The sequence below is a fragment of the Procambarus clarkii genome, chromosome 82 (assembly GCF_040958095.1).
Source record: "Procambarus clarkii isolate CNS0578487 chromosome 82, FALCON_Pclarkii_2.0, whole genome shotgun sequence".
Lineage (NCBI taxonomy): Eukaryota > Metazoa > Arthropoda > Malacostraca > Decapoda > Cambaridae > Procambarus > Procambarus clarkii.
This window is the reverse complement of record NC_091231.1, coordinates 9,559,186-9,580,814: the sequence shown is the minus strand read 5'-3', so window position 1 is coordinate 9,580,814 and position 21,629 is coordinate 9,559,186. Positions and strand designations below refer to the sequence as shown.

Sequence of the window (21,629 nt, the reverse complement as noted above, 5' to 3'; positions counted from 1 at the left end):
AAGCTGACTTTGACCATATCATAGACCAATTTGCATCAGTGAAAGCAAGGAAAGAGCACTTGTAGTATTTAAGTAGTGTCATAGTGTGTCAATTAAATGGTTAATTAACTTGACTGGTATTTTTGAGCTGATGTTATGGTAAAGTTATCTGAGAGATGGGTGTCAGATGTTTGAACAGAAGCACAATTTCAGATGTAACACAAACAAGTTTCAAGCTCTACAAGTAACAGTGCAGAACAGAAGAGAGGAGATACTTTTTTCACCCACAGGGTTATTTAAACCCAAGGATACTGCCTACTCGCCATAGTAATGAATGACAAAACAGTGCTGAATTTTATAAAGCAACTCGATAAAATCATCAGGATAAAGGGGAAGAGGGGAACTTTGGCAGGCCGCCGGCTTCCTGTCCTCGTCGAGGCCACTAGAGAGATTGTGGCTCTCAGGTAAATTAAGAAATCAATTATTATTATTATTATTATTGGACACAGCTGGACAAAGAGTTGATACGAAGCCCAAAGCGCTATGCGTGTTAGTGGCTTTACAAAAAAATCTATGAAACTTACTGTAACCTTACTTATTGAAGCTTACCGACACTTACTGTTAGTTTGTTGTAAGTGTTTGAAATAAATGATAGAGTAGTGTGGAAGAGAACCAGGAGCCCGGCGGGTGGGAGGAGGATAACAGTGGCCGCCGCGCGGGAACATCCTCCAGTACGAAAACAAAGCTCACCTCTATATTTCAGGTGACAAGTGCAGCTCTCGCTTGTATTATTAGTTCATCATATATAGCTTGTCCAAGTTAGCAAGTTGTAAGTTGTCGTCATGTTATTAATGTGATTATTTATATTGTTGTGTTATTTGACAGGTCTAAATGGGTAGTTATGTTCTAATTGTAACTTGCGAGTGATTTTGTTTTGTATTTACTGAACTATACTTTCATGGGTATCATACTGGGCCAGGTGTGGCGTACAGTATTTCATGTTTAGCTTAGCAATACGATTCATTAAATCTAATAATTTTTTTTCAAGTGTAGCGTGAGATAATGAAGTAGTTGAGCAGGTTGAGAGGGTACAAAGCCCACAGCTCAGAAGGTCATGCAAGTTGTTGCAAACAAACACTTATGTTGGCTTGCATTAGGGAACCCTTAGTCCCAGAACAACTAGCACAGCGGCCTCTTGACCTATATATAACATATCCCAATATAGGTCAGGAAGGTTTTCTCTAGAGGTCAAATATATATATCTGAATTTCAGTTTTAAGTATCACCCCATTAAGCTTGTACAGTATTTTGTTTTAATTTTTGTTTATGTTATGCCTGAAATGCTCTGTGTATTAGTGACACAAGGTATTGTGATTGTCTTGTCTATTAATCCTCCACTGATCATGTATATCTTTTTACCTGAATTTGCCTGAGGGCCACTATCTCTATAGTGACCTCGGCGAGGACAGAAAGTTGACAGCTTGTTGAAGGTCCCGCATTTGTCCTCATGATTTTGTCGAGCTGTATTTTAAAATTCAGCTGTGTTTTGGCATATGTGACTTCAGTGGGTAGGCAGTTCCATGTTTATGACTATGGGTGAAAAAGTACCGTATTTATGTATGTTCTCTTGCTTAAATAAAATATTATTATCAGTAATACAAACAGATTTGTCATACTTAAGTTTATGGAACTTACAGGAGCCACTATCTTCAGAGGGCTCGACTAGGACATGAAGCCAGCAGCTTGTCAAAGGTCTCCACATTATTCTTGATCATTTTTCTAACTGAATTTTGAAATTTAAAGTACTGCATAGTATATACAGCTTAGGCAAGTAGGTGATTTTAAGAGTTTATTGCCCTATGGGTGAAAAAACTTTTATCTGAGGTCTCTGTACATGGATACAGTAGTCCACATTGGGGATGCATCAGGGATTTGTTTAGCTATAAATTGGCAATTTTCCTTTAAAGTCAAAGATTTGTTTGATTATTCCAAAAGTTAACACAGCTAAAAAAAAACATTAATCACACCAGTGATAGGCAATAAGCCATTGAAACATGCATAAAAATACAAAATTATGTAATGCTACTTACAGCCATACCTGATAAGATACAAAACACTAATGCTAACATGGGTTGAGTCAAGCATAAATAATTAAACTAGTATACTGTACGGTACAGTAACTACAGTTCGACTCGGCAGGTCTCGCTACCAGTAGGTGACTAATTCCCATACACTACCTAGAACAGGAGGAACTCAAAAGTGAACTCCTCAGAGGAAGAACCCAAACACTCTGGGTGTGGATTTGGGAATCACAAACTAAGGTTAAGGAAGGGAACCTAAACCAATGCCAGGCCAATTTAAAGTGTTGGTGACAATGTTGCTGTCATTAAATCATTAAAGTGTAAAAATTATACTAATAGCAGTAAAGCTATTAAAATCCTTAAAAATAATAATAATTATTATCATCATTATTATTATTAATTATTATTATTATTAATTTTTATTAATTATTATTATTTGGCCTTTTGAAATCAATGCCTTTAGCTTGGGAAAGACACTAAGGGTTCCAAGAACAGAAAAGATCTAAAGGTTTTAAAATAAATAAAATCATAATGAACTTTTAATTCAATAAAAACTTAGCATATTAAGCTACAAGTACTCTGATATAAGACATGTACACACAATTACTGATTTATTTTTTATTTTTTTCCAGAAAATAGCCATGAAGTGTACCATTCCAGAAATATCATGGCATAATAGAGATCCGGTATTGTCCATAGATATACAGCCCAACTCCCAAGATGGAATCTACCGTTTGGCCACAGCTGGAACTGATACACATGTTGTGGTATGTGTTTTCACAACTATGCTCGCTGCTTTAATATTTAAAATATTCCCAAACTTGTACAGTATGTCATATGCTCTATTATTGAACAAAACTGGTTAAGTGTATAGTACAATAATTTAGGCTGGCCATATTTATTGCATTATTTTATGTAGTTTACATTACACACACTTTCCTATGAAACAGTGCTAGTAACGCTTGAAATGTTGAGTAAAATGGAATGGGAGCATAATTAAATACTGTAATATGAAGTAAGATGGAGAGACTAGCTAGAGCTAAAAAGTAGAAATGTGTTTATATTTCTGTAAAAGGAACAAAGGCAAATATGGAAGGGTGGCTTTTCTGTTCTATAAAAGACTGAAGAATAATAACAGAAAAATATGATTATGTCAAAGGATATATCAAGATTGGTACACAGTATCCTTTAAATGTTGTACTTAACAGGTTTGAGCTACAATTCATTCAGGTATGATGTGGCAGAAGTGTCGTTGCAGCACCTTATCGAGTCTCGCCTACCTAGCATGACAGCTGAGTGGACAGCGCTTCGGATTCGTAGTCCTGAGGTTCCGGGTTCGATCCCCGGTGGAAGCGGAAACAAATGGGCAAAGTTTCTTTCACCCTGATGCAACTGTTCACCTAGCAGTAAATAGTTAGGGAGATCCAACTCCCTTATACTGGGAGTTAGACAGCTGCTACGGGCTGCTTCCTGGGGGTGTGTAACAAAAAGGAGGCCTGGTCGAGGACCGGGCCGTGGGGGCGCTAAGCCCAAAAATCAACTCGATAACCTCAAGATGATATATACCTGAACAATCAGGTTTAATTGCTATTACAGCAATTAATGTACAAGTTAATCTCATAATGATTAAACTTGGCATACAAAAATTGTGTGCAAATTATTGTCAATATTTCTAGTGCACATACAAACTTTTGTGTAGGAATGCAGTCATTCCTAATTTGAGCACCCAATGCGTCCATGTTCGTTTAGGCGTCGAAAGTTTGTTTACACTGTATGAGGACTGACTGAACTGCACACACTAACACTGAAACACGCGTGTTTCAGTGTAGCAGATGTTGAGACAGCAGTAGTGGAGTCAGGTGAGCAAAGTGAAGCAAAGGAGCCAGATTCCCATAAACAGTTCTTGTACCCTCACATGTTCTAGATGACAGCTCTCAGGAGCTGGTTCCTCAGTAGCATAAAATATTATAATATGCCATGAAACTAGCAGTTTCCATGGTCAGGGAGACTTTCCAGGCCTGTGACCCATGACATAAAAAAAATGCTTGCTTTTTACACATTCTGCCATTTTGTGTCAACATCATCATCATCCAGCTACCAACAGGAAAGAAGCATTAATAAAGCTATAATTAATTATAGCATTGATAAAGTGCTACAACTGGTCATCACCATATCAGAAACTGTGCATAGGCTCCCAATTTTCAGTTAACTGTGCTTGTGATTCACACATAGTTATGAGTGACACTATGGAATTACTTGTGATTAGTATTATGTTGAGGATATAACTTGAAATCAGATTGTAAGTGGAAATTTGTTGTCTGCTAGTTGTGGTTGCTTGTTCATAGGGAGATATTGCTTTGAAAGCAATTATAAAAAGTTTTATCATTGCATATCACTGACACCAACTGTTCTTAACAAACTTGATTGAATTCAAGCATAACCATTCAATTGGTTATGCACCATTCCTTTCCTTCGTTCTATCCTAAATCTTTATCCCTTCCAAGTGCCATATAGGCATAATGGCTTGGTGCTTTCCTCTGATAATTACCTTCCTTTATGGGGCTTAATCTATCACTTATTATATGGCTTAAAATTAATACTGTATTGTTGCTGTTTTTATGTATAATACAGTATCAACTAAATAATTAAAAAAAAATGTGATGAAATTAGATGGAAATGCTCAGTGGCTCACAAAATAGATTATTTTTAATAACCTTGCTTTATATAATGACTGTATATAGTGTTTCATGTGTGACTAAATTTGTAGAAGTATGTTTAGTATGATTTACACTAAAAATGTTTTTGTGTGATATCCAGGAAAACAACAAATCAGAAAGGGGTCCATACTAGTATGAATGTTTAAGGTAGCATTGTACTGTCTTTCAACAAGTAGGCCTGTTTATATGTTGGGCTGCTATAGATAACTAGTGATTGGCACTAATTTCATATGCTTAAATTTTAGATATGGCAATTGCAACTGTTGGACAATGGGGGAGTTAGTGTAGACGCACTGAGTGACCTTACAAGACATAATCGTGCAGTTAATGCTGTAAGATTTTCACCTGATGGAGAGATTTTGGCCTCAGCTGATGATGGTAAGGATGTTGCACAGAGACAAAATACCATCAGTATTACTCCTGCTTTCCAAGAGTTTTTAAACCTTTCATATATATTTTACATATTAAGTAGAATCGACTGCAAATTAGAAAAAAAAACATGCCGAGACTTTATATGTATTGTATACAGAAACATTTTAAAATTTTGGGCATGTTCCTTTAGTTTTAGATATGAAGAGAAGGTAATATATTTAGAATACAAGTGTTGCTGCAAAATAGCCAAAATTGCATGTATCGTGTAGCAATGGGCCGACTGTTTACGTAACTTGGTTTTGGTGGAAGGAAGCAGCAGGCATAATTGCCAAGTACTTGTTCATTCAGTAATATTAGTATTAGGTTAATGTTCACAATTAAAGTTCTTCAGTGATCAAGACTGCTGTTAACTCCACCAAGGTAAGTAGACATTTCTACTATTATAATTACAAATTATTTATTTTTTAAGATTAAAAGTTTATTACAGTACAGTATACGTACAGACTTGGCTAATTTGGATATTTGTATGATTCTACATGATCCAGATTTGTGAATGTAAACAGCATTGTATTGAGAGAAGATTCCTGGCAAGTGGTAATGGAATACCTCCCTTAAACAACTACATCAAAACATAGTTCTTTTCAATTACAGAATCGGCTGTCATCCTGTGGAAGAAGCAAGATTCATCAAGCAATGCTGATATATTTGTGGATGATGTAGAAAAGGAGAATAAAGAACACTGGACAGTTGTGAAAATGCTTAGAGGTCACTTAGAAGATGTTTATGACATCTGCTGGTCACAATGCTCACAGTTCCTTATTACTGGATCTGTAGACAACACTGCTATTATTTGGCATGTTGCAAAAGGTAACATCAACATTTTTATTGTCAATTTATCATTTCTAGGGCATTTCCATTCTTTTTTTTTTCCACTTTCAAGGAATGGATAACATTTACCTAGAAAGAATATTTACGATATTTAAAGCAAAAAGTCGGGTTAAAGATACAGTATTCAGAATGACAGCCAGTATTTGTTAGTATATACAGTACTGTTTTACCTTCTCCACTTGTGACAAAGAGAGAGATGGGGATAGATAGAGACAGAGACAGACAAGACTGCAAAGTGCTGTCTCGAGTTCAGAAACGTTGCTCTCATTTCATAACCTCCATGGAGTGTATATGTATTAGTAGTACATAACTTTCACTGCATGAATCTCAATTTACAGATGTTGTTATTTACTATTTTGGAAACCATTTATACTAATCGTGTCATTCTTAGAACTTTCTCCTCCGCCATTAATATCACCCATCACAATTATTCTGTAATTTGTTAATATTTTAATCTATTTGTCTAAACTGCCATCAAAATAGGTTTCATTCTTGGTACTGTCTTCACACATTTGCTACACTTTTCAATTGCTACATATACTGTAGCAATTGTCAAATTGATGTTTCAGATTTGAATTTCACACTTGGCCTCAATTGCTCCATGCTACTATTATATTCATTAACAGACATTCCTTCTTTTCTCCTTTTATTTTCTTATTCCTTCTCTTAAAATATAGACTTCATTCTCACTTTTTTTCAGCTTTGTCTTACACAAGCCTTACACATCAAAACTTCTTTTAAACTTTCGTTTCCAATTGCTTCTTCAGTGAACTGGGAATATGCACATTTATCATGACTATTTTATATGTAAAATTAAAATTTTTATTTGTGTATTTCAGGTAAAAATATTGGAATATTAAGTGACCACAAAGGCTTTGTCCAAGGTGTTGCATGGGACCCACAAGGACAGTACGTTGCGACTCTATGTTCAGATAGGTAAGTTGATTTAACTATTTGTAAATAATGTTTTTTATTTTATAAATTATTAACAAATTTTGCTAAATTTAAAATGACAAGTAGAATGTGTGACTGGGGTAACTTGTCTTACCATATTCTGTATAGTGAATGTGTAATATGTAAACCATACAGCAAATGCACAGCACTTTGGGACAGTTTAATAATTATCTGAATAACAAATCCTAACCTGGTCAAAGGCAAGTCTGAGTCGTTGTTTCTCGGAACCATGGAATGGTAACAAAAGATATGTTGAATATGGGTCTTCAGGATGCAGCTATTTAGATAAAGGCTCCAGTGGTGTATGGTACTTGGATATGGGATGAAATAGTTATTGTTGCCCTGCTTGTGCAAGACGAGTTATGTCATCCTAATTTATGTTATATCCTAATAGCACAGTGCCCCATGGGACTGTATTTACATGGTACAGGACCTAATGTTAAGGTTCATTATTCGGACAAATTTTGTTAATCCCAGTTCTAAGAGAGCACTGCACTTTTTCTAACCTGGCAGGTTTTTCAGCACCATTTCATAATAGTGCTGAACATACTAATTGGGTCACTTGACTTGACTTTTTTTTTCATATTTTGTGTGAAGTATTTTAACAGTTTCTGTTTTCTTTCAGGTATTGTAGAGTATATAATGTTAACACCAAGAAAATAGTACACAGAATACACAAAACGACTTTACCTATGGTTGATGCTGAAGACAATGTAACAGAAAAGGTAAGGTTAGTGGTCTCATTAAAAATAGAAGTTGGTAGCTGTATGATTTGAAATTAGGATAGACTTATATGATTGAGATAAAGGTTGTGGTTCAGATGACAATGATGAAGTGCCAATAATGTTCAGTGTGTATCATTGGTGCTCACACTGGTGTACCTTAGGCATCTCTGGTTACCCCATTCTCTCAATTTGCCACTGCATAAAAAATGTAAATGTTTTGCCTATCCAGAAGTATATGAACCCAAGAAATCCAGCTAAGCTCTTGAGGCTGATGCTCAAATAACATTGATATCACTGTGCTTTAATTGCTACTAATATACTGTATTGTATTTTAACCCCTGCACTGCGCACTTGTTTTTGGCAAAAACTTCAAAGTGCAATTGTTATGGACATATTTTAATTGTTTTCATAAATGTTCAGGTAAAGTTAAATTCAAAATGTTTCCAAACTAAACTATTTCCATTTCAAAACACAAAGTAATGAAAACATTAAAAGCATTAAAATATAGCCTAATTAAAAATAAAAATGGTCAACTCTCAAAACGACATTTGTTGGCCGGCGCAGTTGAGGGGTTAAACTGATTGGTCACTTTCATGGAAAATACAACTTAGTAGCCACCCCAACTTTTTATTGGATTTTACACTTCTTACCATATTTCTCACTCCAGTATGTTGTAATTTTATTGTGCAGGTTATGAAGTATGTTTAGTTGTTATCCATCAGTGTATTGTTTCTTATTAAATTAGGTGCAATTCAATATTAATAATAAACTACTTTTATCCACAGCCTACCAGATTATTCTACGATGACACACTGAAATCCTTCTGCCGTCGACTCAGTTTTTCTCCAGATGGGGAGTTACTACTGACTCCTTGTGGCATTGTTGAAGATGATAATGGAAAAATAACCAATGTTACATATGTCTTCTCTCGCCACTCTCTCTCCAAGTAAGATGTGACATTTTGATATCCCCAACCTTTGCCGTTTCCATTATTTTTGGTATTGCCCAGAACTTTTTAAGACTTGTGTAGCTTGCAGTGGTGCAAGGACATACCCTATTGGTAGATTTTAGAAGATTTTAAAAATCATCAGAGGAAGGGATTGATCTTTAGCAATGATCCAAAACTAATTTCAGTTGCTGTTCGCAGATTTTTGCATTCATACCCTGATACCAGAGGATAATGCTAGTAATTTCTGTTAGAAACAATATCCTTATGTTTGTACAAGGGTAGGTAAAGATATTCAATTAATATTTTGAATGTTTGTCAATTACATCATAATCACTGTATTTCTGATTCTTCAAAGTAATTCATTGGAAATCGTACCCAGCTTTTGCTAAAGTTTGCTCATTTTCAACAATTATTGTACAGAATTATCTTTTTTGGGGCTAGCCCCTTATTTAGTTCATTGGCATGGTCAGGGCACAGGTCATATATCCTGGGTGACCACCTCAACTGAACAAGGCTTAGAACTTCTTATAATTTTGTCTTGCTCCTGCATATAGAGCAGGGAGCCAGTAAAGGTTTTCTTACAGCACACTTCCATGGCACTGAACATTCTACTAATCATGTAGTCAAAAGGGGGGACAGTAACATGTGCAATACATAATTATAAAACACAAATGTATGACAGGTGTCTTATACGATTTAGTGTACGCTGCACAATAAGAAATCAACATGTGGTTCTTAAGCATTAACACAATGAGATACTTGAGGAAAATTAATTGTGATTCCTATAAGTTATCTTAGAAAGCTCAACTTAATAGTTCTATCCCTGTTTCTTTTTAGGGGCTTCACTGACTATTCTTGGTGGTTTCCAGTTAACACTTTGTACAGACAAGAGCTTTTTCTATCATAACCATTCAAACTTGGTATTTTTCTATCTTAAACATATAAACATCTTAATGTGGTTTCTGACATCACACATGGAGTGTTGAGACTGCAATCCATCAAGGTATTGTTTTGATGCTAAATGGGTGGGGTTTTTCGGTCAGTGTACACCCATTAAGCCCCAACATGTGGCTTTCACACAATGAATAAACACTCCCTCGCACCTTTTGCACATGAGAGGTGACACCCACATCCCTAAATCTTCAAATCCAGGGATTGCATCACAATGCTCATACTATTCAAAGCACGTGTGATGTCTCGCCTTGAGTACTGCTCAATACTTTCCTTCACCTACAAAGCAGGAGAGATTGCTGAAATAGAGGGAATACAGAGAACACACATGGTATGCATAGACTTGATAAGCACCTAAAAAATTGGGATCCTCCCAAAGCTCTCAAAATGTACTCTGTAGAAAGAAAATGAGAGAGGTATCGAATAATATATTAAAGGAAAATACTGAAGGGCCAGGTCCCAAATTTCCAAAGTAAAATAACAACATACTGGAGTGAACAATATGGAAGGAAATGCAGAATAGCGGTGCCATAGGCACAATCAGCAAACACTGTATGACCATCTGAGGTTCATGGTTGTTCAATATCCTCCTAGGAAATACAGTATAGAAAAAAATTGCCAGAGCAAAAGTGGAAGTCTTCAAGAAAAATTTGACAGCTTTGTGGAAGCAGTACTGGAGATGCAGGTCACACAAGTGGCTGACCACTGTGTGTCAAAAAGGGTTGATTGCTTACAGGTCATAAAGTATGAAATGAAACAAGGTGGCACACCCAAGAGTGTGAATTTCATTACAATACCATATTTTATTTTATAATTAATCCTCTTTATCACATTTTTGTGTTCTCTTTGGCAGGCCAGTGCTTTATCTTCCCACAAAGGACAAATACACGTTAGCTGTCAGATTCTGCCCCATTCTATTTGAGTTGCAGCCTATACCACGTCAAGAAGAAGAAGCACAAAACGTAAGCTTTAATTCATAGTGCAATCGTTTTAGATTTGTGTGTAACAAAAATTGCCTTATATTCTTTATATGGTTTTATACCATATAAAAACTTTTCATTAAAAAAATAATTTATTTTTTCAGTTTTATACCAATGATAACATGAAGTAAGATATTAACACATCATATTGCTGAAAGCTATATTGCTATATGAGCTATTATAATAGCTCTATATGAATACAGTATGGTTAACCAAAGCCCCATGAAAAAATTCTGCTTTTGTTTTGTAATTGCTTATTATGTGATGAGGTTATCACATACTAAGGGTTTGCAGCTAGTGTCAAATGATGATATGGTATTTCCTGCTTGTGTTTGAACCGAATGTCTGGATGACATTCCTAGCCAATCTCATCAAAGAAGTGGGTTGCTAGACACTCATTTGAGCTGTGCCAGTTAGTGTCATGTGCAACAGGTGTACATATTACGTTGTAGTTCTACTGTATATACAGCACTCAATAACTATTATTGTAACTAGGTGTACTGTACATTGAGTTATTGAACATGCACTCTAGTGTGTATACTGATGTAAACTGCTAAGCAGTGAATATAAAAAAACATACAAGGTAAACATGAGTCTTTCCCCTACACTGTGGTGTCAACAACCCTTGCATCTGGGGAAAGGTAAACATGAGAGTCCTTCCCCTATACTGTACCATGGTATCAGCAATCCTTGCATCGGGGTTAAAAGACACAGTGGTCCTGTCACTACTGGACATTGGACAACAATGGCGATATTAAGCAACCACATTGCTTTCCTGCAGTTAAATAAAACGGGTCACTCATTACACTGCTGTTTACATGCTTTACTTCTTGAATAAATAAGAATTAACTTTTAACAAGACTCCTTCTACTTCATACATGCTTGTTATTCTTCATAATGCTTCTCTACAAAATTTATTATGCTTTGTACATTTCCTAAGGTAATAAACATTAGCTAAAGATTTATTTGAATTTTGTTAGTCTATGTCACTGAGCATGTAATAATGATACACAACCTTAACTTGCAGGATGAGCCTCGAGAACAGTGGCAAGAGTACTCAAATTTGTTTAATTTGCCATATAGAATGATATTTGCCGTTGCTACTCAAAATGCTGTTCTTCTCTACGACACGCAGCAACCAGTTCCCTTTGCAAAGGTCTCCAATATTCACTACACTCGTCTCAGTGATGTAACCTGGTGAGATTTAATTCTAAATATAGTAAATAATAATACAGTACTTGTTGCATGTTTTAGTGGTTAGTAACTAAAATTAAGTAAATGGTAGATGTAACCAGAATCTGCAGATAGCAAGGTCTTTGGAGACGAGTATTTTCTATTTTAGTACATTGTAGTATCCTTAGTGAGAGTTGTCAACCACCCTCCCCCCTCCCCTCCCCCCACACACACTTGTTTTTAAGTCAGCCTCTACTAAACAAAATGTAAACATATAAATGAGAGCATAAGGGTATTTAATTTTGGCAAATTATCAGTGACTATAAAATGACGTAATTTCTACTCATTGTTGCTTCATACATCTTGCATGTATTTTGTCGATATTAATTGTTTATTTTCCTTTTCCCTTCATCTGAAAGTTGGTTCTACTCATGGACTGTGGCTTCTGGAGCTACAGGGTTTTTTGATGGAGATATGGGTAGGATGGTAGGTTCAGAGTGGTTCGGTTGACTCACTGGCTGGCCAATCCTGTTTAGGGTCAAGTGGGCATTGGGTAGCTGGTATCTGTTGATCCTTTGATTCCATTCATATCCTCCACTGCTTACATGCCAGTGTCTAAGGGGAATGAAAGCTAGCTCTTTGGGCAATGCTGTTTGTACCTGGTGCTTTTTAAATGTTCAAGTTGTTTAAAATTTGGAAGTACCCTAGCTGTCACAGGTTTAGTGCATTCCTCTTGTTCACATACCATACATCATCCCAGTATTTCCTAATATTACTGTGATCCATTTTCCCTTTCAAACTTCCTCTTATGTCGTCTTGTCCTGTTTTCAATGAAATCATCATTAAGGAATTACAAATTCATTATTTACCAGAGGTAAATAAAATTTACAAGTACTTTAGTTCCATTTACCAATTTCCATTTACCATCCACCAATTTACTGGAGTTCTCTTATTTTAATATTATTCTAAGAAAGTTAGCATTGACACTTCAACATTCCGCGCTGTTAGTGTGTTTCCAACTGTAAATGTTCTGGATGTGTCAAAGTCGTGCCCAACAATGCAAATATCTTTTTTTACATTTTCTCACATTTTGGGTTATAACTATAGTTTTGGTGCCAAAATGTCTGTGAAAGATTGTTAGAGTATAGATGCAAAACTAAATGTGTTTTGAAAATATGCTGTGTGTGCCATGTGCAGTGCTGAATATATGAATGTTAATGAATATATCAACATTCCTCATATATTTCTCAGCATTCCTCGTTTATTTTTCAAAGTAAAATGATAAAATGAGGAAGTGTGTGCACATAATCTTTCACTTTTACAGTAAAAAGAAAACAAACATAACTTTCATACTTTTCCGGCAGGTAATTTGCAAAGCATAGTGAAAAATATTCACATGCACAGCACTTGTCGACTTGAGTGATGGGTGGTTGGCCGAGGTGATCACTGGAGGGTCCGGTGATAAGCAATGACCACACTGCTCCCCCTCCACCCCAAAAGATATTTTCACGAATTGCGAGATGGATGACTCATTTTAGCTTCATCAGAACGTTTACTTTCAAAGTATGGATCATACATTTTAGCATCATTGGAATGGTAAAGTGTTATTAAGAAGTATAGGGCTATAGAGGGGAGGTATAAGGAAAATTAATATTTAAAATAAAGTAGTAGAACTTTGAAGTAGTGGTGCTAGTTTTGGGCTATGTTGTGTGTTATGGATAAATTAGAAATGTTATAAAGAGGCTGCCTGTCCCTCCCTACCCCTCTGTTAAGAAAAAAAAATTAATATTTAATGATATTGCTCAATCCTTTATACTTAATGACCTTTTAGAAATTTATATCAGGAAATCTTATCTACCTGACATGTGCTTTGCTACTCACTATGCAGTAGTTGCTTTTTCCTCTTGACTGATCACATTACCGTTCATGCTTTGTGTTATCTGGCGTGTTCAACATACTTATACTTATTCAAGAGTCAAATGTTCATATATTTCTTTCAGGTCCTGTGATGGTCGCATTCTTGTGGTTTCCTCAACAGATGGTTATTGTTCCCTAGTATCGTTTTCCAAGGATGAACTAGGAATTCCATACAAAGAAAAAATGAAAGAAAATGTGAAGGAAAATGTAGACATAAGTTCATCTAATTCAGAGGAGACTAAGCCAGCATCAGTATCTACTGAAACAACAACAGTAGAGATTGAAAATGAAAAGTCACCCTCTTGCCAATCTAAAAAGAAACCCATGGTTGTCAGAAGAGCTGGAGAAAGGTTTGTGTTGCACATTTGTCATCGTACAGTATGTATATATGCATGTTAATTAGTATTACTGTTAATGTATTTTTTAGTGACAATATATGTCAGACTAAATAATTCAAGCATTGCAACTTGCCCTGATCAAATCAATTCATGTGATAGCCTGTTGGATTAAGTATGAGAGCTTTTACAAATAATCTTGGCTGATTTTATTTAATAATAAAATACTTATTTGCACATTTTAACGTTTATAGGGAAATAAACATTATAAATGAAAAACAATTAGAAGATTGTAATTATATTTTACAATGTTGATACTTTGCAGTTTTCTTGTTGCCTGTTCAAATTTTTCTGCATTTGGTCCTCTGATTCCACTGCTTGAGCTTTTCACCCACGCTTAGGTTGTAACGTTGTCTTCAGTTTTCAGCATTCCCATCTAAGACTTTAATGCAAGGAATGATGTATATTTGCATCAACACCTGGGAGGTGGCAACAGAATGGATGATGATTCTTCCTTAGGGCTTAGCTGTCTGGCTGCACTCTTAGTTCTCTCATTGTGATACTGGGCTTTAGGCAATGCCTTTCTTTTGGCTTCTATGGTAGTCCTTCATGCACTTCACATTCACATAGTCTCTTAATGTGTTTGCAGACAGATTTCCTGTTTTAGTTAGCATAGGAGGCAGATTAGGTCTCCCTTTCTTGGCTGCTTAATATATATGGTTTTGTTTAGTGATCAAGACAATTGCGTTGGGTGCTCTTCATCTTTACTAGGGTCAGTGGGAGATGATTTATTGTCCTTTCTGTAAATGTTGCTGCACATTGTGAGCCATATTTTTCATCTGGCACCCAGACAAAAGAGTTTCTTAACAGCCCTCATTCATTTGATGCCTTACAGTTTGTGCCTGTTGTGTAATTAGCTAAGTGTAGTTACAGGGTGAGAGCTATGCTTATGGTGTCCCATCTTCCCAGCACTCTTTGTTGTATAATGCTTTGAAACTATTGACAGTTTTGGCCTCTACCACTTTCTCACTTAGCTTGCTCCAATCATTTGCCACTATTTGCAAAAGAAAACTGTTTAATGTTTTTTCGACACCTTTGTTTCCTTAGCTTGAATTTTTGTCCTTGTTGATGATGTTGCTGGTTTCAGGAATTCCTCTTTGTCAATTCCTGGTAGTATTTTGTAATTATTATATTGCCTCTTATGTGTGTGTGTGAGTGTACTCACCTAATTGTGCTTGCAGGGGTTGAGCTTTGGCTCTTTGGTCCCGCTTCTCAACCGTACCTGTATGCATGTACCTGTGTGTGTATGTGTGTAGCTCGTTGAGCAACAGTGGGAGTAACTACTTGATTGCCTTCGTATTCGCATGTGACGTCCCTTCTTTTCAAGTTTGCTTTGGTGATCTGAACTTTAAGTGAGGTTTCTAGCTCCCTGGTAGTGTTATGTAGCTTGAACTGCCACCTGGTGATAGGTAACACCTCTGTTTGCACAGCAGTAATTGGATGCCTAGGTGACCCTGATTATTGTTCAAAGGGAGGGGGGGGATAATGAGTGGTTTGTTTCTGCTCTAAAGGAGGTGTGAAAATATTTAGATTTCCTTTCACAATTATGTTGTAATGTGGTTTGAAAAGGCACACACACACACATACTAAACAATTGTGCATAAAAGAGAAAAATTCAAACATATTCACATGACGGCATTTCACGTCATTGAACAAATGACAAACTTGGAGAGGAGCATATTTCAATATTCAGCTAAAATATACATTACATGCTGTATACAAAGACAAAAAGTATAAGCCTTGCTTTATTCTAGGCTTAGCCACTTTGGCTTTAGAGGTGAGTTATATGTTATCATAATGTTTAGTGAGAGTGTTGTACTAATGGTTTACTTGTATACTTTCAGTTCTAAGCCTGGTAAGAGAGTTGCACTGATAACACTCTCTGGTCCGTCTGTCAAAACTGATGAGAACTCAACCAGCCATAATTCAGAGTCTACAAAACCTTCTGTTATTACTGAGGTACCAAGCATTCATTGATATTACAGAACACATCCATTGAATATAATAGAAATGTTTTAAATACAACCAAAAATAACCAATTTAGTAACTATAAATTATTCATAAGTTGTATCAATATATTTAGGAAGATGAGAGAAAATACATTAACATTGACATTCTGTCCGTCATTGTGTACCTAACTGTAAATGTTTCAGGCACTTCATCCTTGCTCAGCGATGCCTGCTTGTATATATATATATATATATATATATATGTTTTATGTTGGCTAGTTTACAATTTTAAATTTGTTACAATTTTCAAATTTCAATTCCTACAGTCTCATCTCCCTCCGTGCACGTCTCGGTATTTACTGAGTCTGTACAATCAGGTCTGGGAGTCGTTGTCAGTCCCTGAGGACTGGCTCGATGCTGTTGTTCTCCCCGTTCGGAAACCAGGGTCTCTCGGGTCATCCCCCAAGGACTTCTGCCCTATTGCCCTCATGAGTTGTGTCTGCAAGCTCTTTGAACGTATGGTTAACGTTCGTTTGATGTGGTTGTTAGAATACTATCACCACCTCTCCCCTTCTCAATTTGGTTTTCGCAAGTGCCGCAGCACAACGGATGTCCTGGTGAACTTGGAGATCTATATTCGTACTGCTTTTGCTGCAAAGACCTCTGTTGTTGCCGTCCTTTTTGACCCGGAAAAGGCTTATGACACTACCTGGCGGTATCATATTCTGTCCCAACTTCATTCTTTTGGCCTTCATGGGAATCTCCCTCTCGTCCTTCCTTTCGTGTGAGGCTCGGTACCACTCTCTCTGCCCCTTTTTGGCAGTATGAGGGTGTACCCCAGGGTAGTGTTCTGAGCACTTAGTATTAAAACCGTACTGTCATTTCGGAGGATGCGTTGGTATATTGAAGGATATATTAAGATAAGTAGAAACACGTGTCAAATTAGAAACTTTATCATTTATACAGTTAATGGGCCATTCAAATTGCTGTGTGGAACATGGATAGGTTATTAAAGGCTCTGGAGTCAACAAAAGAATAGTGTTTGATGCCGAGTAAACGATTTCTCTCATCTTTCCTTCATGTAATATAATTTTTTTGTCATAGTCCTTACTAACCTATAATTTATTTTGTTTATTTTGCATAGCATTGCATTATTTAAAAATAGTAAATTTCACAACCTAACCCATTCCAGATTTATGATTAATTTTCTTTTCTTGTGATTTATGGGTAAAACTAACTGTTTCCAAATTAAGGATTAATTTTTCTTTCTTGTGTTTCATGGATAAAATTAACATAACATACAGTAATTATCAAAGATTTTGCCAAGCCTGGAAGACTGTTTAGAACCATCTGTAAAACCTAGAATATAATAAGCGGTGTATTTCAGGATGCAGTAATGGCTATAGATGAGGAAGTGAAGAAGAAGTTTGAAGGGGACAATCAGAGCCCAACCAAGACCATAAGGGATGAATCTCCAATTAAGACGTCGTCTGGCGTGTCAAAGACACCGCGACGCGTGCCACTTATTACTCTGTCCAGTCCTAAGGGAAAGAAGAGTGCTGGGAATGAATTTAGATGAAATTCTTATGCAAGTCTGGTGAAACCCTGAGAAAAAAGTATTGTACACTACTGCTACGATTCTTCTTTGGTAGTGAACAAGTGTAAATAATGAAGATATTAAACATGTTCTTTTCAGCATGTACCTATATTAATTCCTTCATATTGTCTTTTTTTTTATATATGATGCCCTCATTAGCTTAAACTTTTGAGTGTTGCAGGGGTGTTTTTCTAGAAATTTGAGTGTTATTTGATAGTTTATAGTTTTGTGTAAAGTAATTTGTATTTAATTTAATTTACTATAATAAAATGATGACAAAATAAGAATTGTTTCTGAAAGGGCCAAACAGTGGCTCCCCATAGGTAACGGGCTGAGGTAGCTCCACACAAGTCACATCAGCCTTGGGAATCTGTATTGCCTACTGGAGACCAGAGCCAGAACATGGCTCCGCTCACAGATGTGCAGAGAGCAGAGGATTGTTATGATTACCTTCATGGAAACATCCAAAAAACAAGTGAAGCAAAACAGATAATTGCAAGGTTCACTGGAAAGAAACGAGGCCACAAGTGGCTGCAAACTATCAACCCAGCAGTTAGGTTGAACTTGCTAATTACAGAGAGCCACTGCCAGGATCTCTGGCTCCCCATGTCAACAGATTTCAGTCCTGTTTTTGAAGTGTAACAGGGTTCTGGCAGCTCATTACCTGGTCTCTGTTCCTGGGTTTCTCATCCATAAAATTGTCATTGTTGAAGGTTTAGTCTTCGCTCTCTGGGATTTTTTTTTTCATTGTACTTCCTTGTACAAATACTAGGAGCCATCATTTGACACCCTCCAGAAAACCAGCATTTAATGTAATGAAATTGCCTTTTCCTGATTAGGCTTCAGTGACTCAATGATTCCCTAACCCAACCCTTTCCAAATTTATTAATGGGCATTTTTTGTTTTCTCAGCTCTGGACTGAGCCCTGTTTACATAGGGAACCAGAGCTCCTGGTGCAAGTTATTAATGCACAATACATAGTATATATAGTCAATGAAATAAAATATTTTTTGATGTTTGTGTAAATACTGTATTTAGTTTGAGAAATAATAATTGTTACACAGTAAGTAAAAAAAAAATATATTGATTTTGTTCTAGTTAATGTAATTTTACATGGCCGAGTCTTTCCTTGCCTTGTAACATCAAAATAACAATAGGAGACTAGCATCTTATTCGGTTTTACAATTACTGAACATGAATGTTAAACCCTTGAAATTTTTGTGAACTTAACAAATTGCAATTTGCAGACCTATTAACGAAATTTGCCAGAAATTTGATGTTTTGACAGATACTTATACAGGGTGGGTATTTATTAGCAACCTTATTATATTATATTCATATGTTGCAGTTTAATATTTTTTGTCATAATACATTATAAATATAAATATACATAGAACTATATTTGTTTTACTGTATGGCAGTTATAATACAGTATAAAAATGTGTAAGTGGCCTTGATGACTTAGGTAAATAACTTTATGTTTAGTTCACTCAACATTTATATTTTTATTTTGCTTGTTATGTATATGATAATAGTAAGTTGTAATAGGAAGTTATGCTTTAGATTACTAAAAAGTAAACATAGCTGGTACAGTGACAGAACTGATACAGGTGTGGTCTAGCTTCCACTAAGTGGGGAGGGAGGGGGGATCAGGTAGCAGTAGCTCGGATTGTCTGAAGCACATTTAAATGTGGCTTATGTGGTCCATTGTCAGGTCAAAGGATAGTAGTCTAACAAAGTGTGTGTAGATTTATTATGTGCATATGAATGATAAGTGCATGTAGTAGCAAGACTTTGTAACCTCTGCACTACAGGAGTATCGTGATGCAACAGACGAAGTTCGATCAGAATTCTATGCCTGTTTACACTCATAATGTAGTGGGTATTGAGTACATAATTATTTTCAGGGGACCCACTAGACTACTCTAGTAAATACTTGACAGAAATGATACATATATCCTTTATGCCAATCAGTCTTATGTTATCAGTAATGCTGACCATAATGACAGCATGATTCTGTGCTTTTTAACCAATACTGGTATTTACAATTCCTACTTTTAATCTTTGTTCCTCAAAGGCAAGAAAGCTGAAGAAGCTATTTTTATATCCAATGAACAGAACAATGAACAAAAGTCCCCCACTGGATATTATGCAGACGACATCAAACTTGACAGCTTGTACCTGTAGTAAAATTTGGAGATGTTAAAGAACCTTAAACAAATCTTAACCTTATACATTAACTGCATTAAAAAAATGGCATCAGTAATATAAGGACAAACTTAAGGCTCTTGTAATTGTGGTGAGGTAAAGCCCTTACTACAATGTAAATATTTAAAAAGCAAAAATTTTTTATTTAGTCTATTAAATCTTTGATTAGACTTATCATGCATCAGCCTTAATCCTGTATCATAGCAAAATGAAGCCCTCTGAATTATATTTGCTGTCTAATAACTACCAAAGTTCTCGATATCAGAAAAGAACTAGATATACCTGGCCTTCGAGATAGAGTATTTGAAACTATCATGGTAAAATGAGCTTCTGTATGTTAGTAAAAATAATATTGTAGCAGCGACATTATTAGAATACACATGCTGTGGAACACGTGACATGAAAAATTAGAAGACAAGCAGTCATTAAAATGTCTAGTTTGAAGTGTGCAAAGGTGAAAGTAAACAACTTCCTACCACCCTGGCAGATAAACCTTTTGACATGCGACGCCTACATATGCACCGTGCTATAAAGTATCCCCGACTTGGTGCCTTTTTTTTTTTTTTTATATAATTACTTTCTTGCATACCTCACCAAAAAGCCAAATACACAATCCTTGTACTCTGCTTGCTGCTAAATTAAGTTTCCTTGAACATATACAAACTGAAAGCAATATAACACCATATACATTGATGGATCTCTCAACAGGGCTATTGTAAGGACGGCAACTTTTCTATTCATCAGTTCAACGGTAACACAGCTGAGTGGAATGTAATGAGACAATAATTGGGCATTTCATCTTACAAGCTGAACTGTTGGCTAGTCTTGCAACACTCGGAAATTTCGAAAACACTGCAGTAGACAGCTTAATTATCTCTGCAAACCTTTCCTCGTTACTAGCTTTGAATAGCTTATAATCAAATTGTGTGTACGTGTCTCTGTAGACAAGTACAGATAATAAGGGGGGTCACAAGTCAAATTGTGGATCCCTTTCCACATCGAGTTGCAAGAACATGAAGTTGATACATTGGACAGGCTTGTAAACAATGCTAAACACAATCTTGGGCTCTCAAACAGAATTGTAAAATGTGTCATCAGGTGAGAACTCGTAAATGAATTTGAAGTAAGAGGATAAATATGAACTAACAGATCCATTGTTTATCACAATGAACCGTCAAACAAAACACTTGTATGGGGCAAGTATTAAAATAGCAGACTGGCAGATGCCGCAGCTCGAATACAACTTTGCTACAATGATCTCGCACTGACAATTCACCTTTAATGGGGGTCTAGATGTTGAGGTCTGATTAAAAGACCTAAGACCTCTTATTTGTGGCCTCTGCAATCCTATGTGTACTGTTCATAGGATGAGTTTATAGAACGCACAACAATCTAGGCAGCACCAATGCACAAAATGCTGTGTACTTAAGCTAAAAAAAAAAAAGACAGGTATAATTTATGAATTAAACTTAAAAGTGAAATATATTACATTTACGAACTTTATATCAGTCATACAAGAAATCTTAAGTTGTTTATTATCTACGCAATTTCATTTTAAATAGATTAAATGTCTTTATATCCTATAATGTTGGGAGCGAAGGTGGTGATAGCCTGCTGGGTGACGGGTGAAGGAGTGGGGATATGATCGAGGCAAGGGTTACCTGGTTGATGGGGTTCTGGGAGTTCTACTCCCCAAGCCCGGCCCGAGGTCAGACTTGACTTGTGAGAGTTTGGTCCACCAGGCTGTTGCTTGGAGCGGCCCGTAGGCCCAAATACCCACCACAGCCCAGTTGG

General features: G+C 36.2%; 1 protein-coding gene across 2 annotated transcripts; it reads left to right on the top strand.

Moving 5' to 3' along the window:
• Positions 1-647: 647 nt before the first annotated feature.
• LOC123764314 (chromatin assembly factor 1, p105 subunit) lies at positions 648-19,024 on the top strand. 2 transcript variants are annotated; one of them, XM_045751914.2, is made up of 12 exons: positions 648-742; positions 2,693-2,827; positions 5,023-5,155; positions 5,801-6,016; positions 6,877-6,973; positions 7,617-7,716; positions 8,502-8,662; positions 10,470-10,578; positions 11,624-11,793; positions 13,770-14,036; positions 15,926-16,040; positions 17,418-17,908. In XM_045751914.2, the coding sequence occupies exons 2-12, from the start codon at positions 2,702-2,704 to the stop codon at positions 17,607-17,609; spliced, it is 1,686 nt and encodes a 561-aa protein (XP_045607870.2). In that variant the 5' UTR covers positions 648-742; positions 2,693-2,701; the 3' UTR covers positions 17,610-17,908. The 2 variants fall into 2 exon arrangements, with proteins under 2 accessions (XP_045607870.2, XP_045607869.2); XM_045751913.2 differs by having other exon boundaries at positions 672-808; positions 17,418-19,024.
• Positions 19,025-21,629: the final 2,605 nt, after the last annotated feature.

Excerpts from the sequence above, each read along its gene's own strand:
- LOC123764314 (XM_045751913.2), top strand. The coding sequence starts at position 2,702 with ATGAAGTGTACCATTCCAGAAATATCATGGCATAATAGAGATCCGGTA. Across the intron at positions 2,828-5,022 it reads GAACTGATACACATGTTGTG|ATATGGCAATTGCAACTGTT; the intron begins GTATGTGTTTTC and ends CTTAAATTTTAG. Across the intron at positions 14,037-15,925 it reads GTCAGAAGAGCTGGAGAAAG|TTCTAAGCCTGGTAAGAGAG; the intron begins GTTTGTGTTGCA and ends GTATACTTTCAG.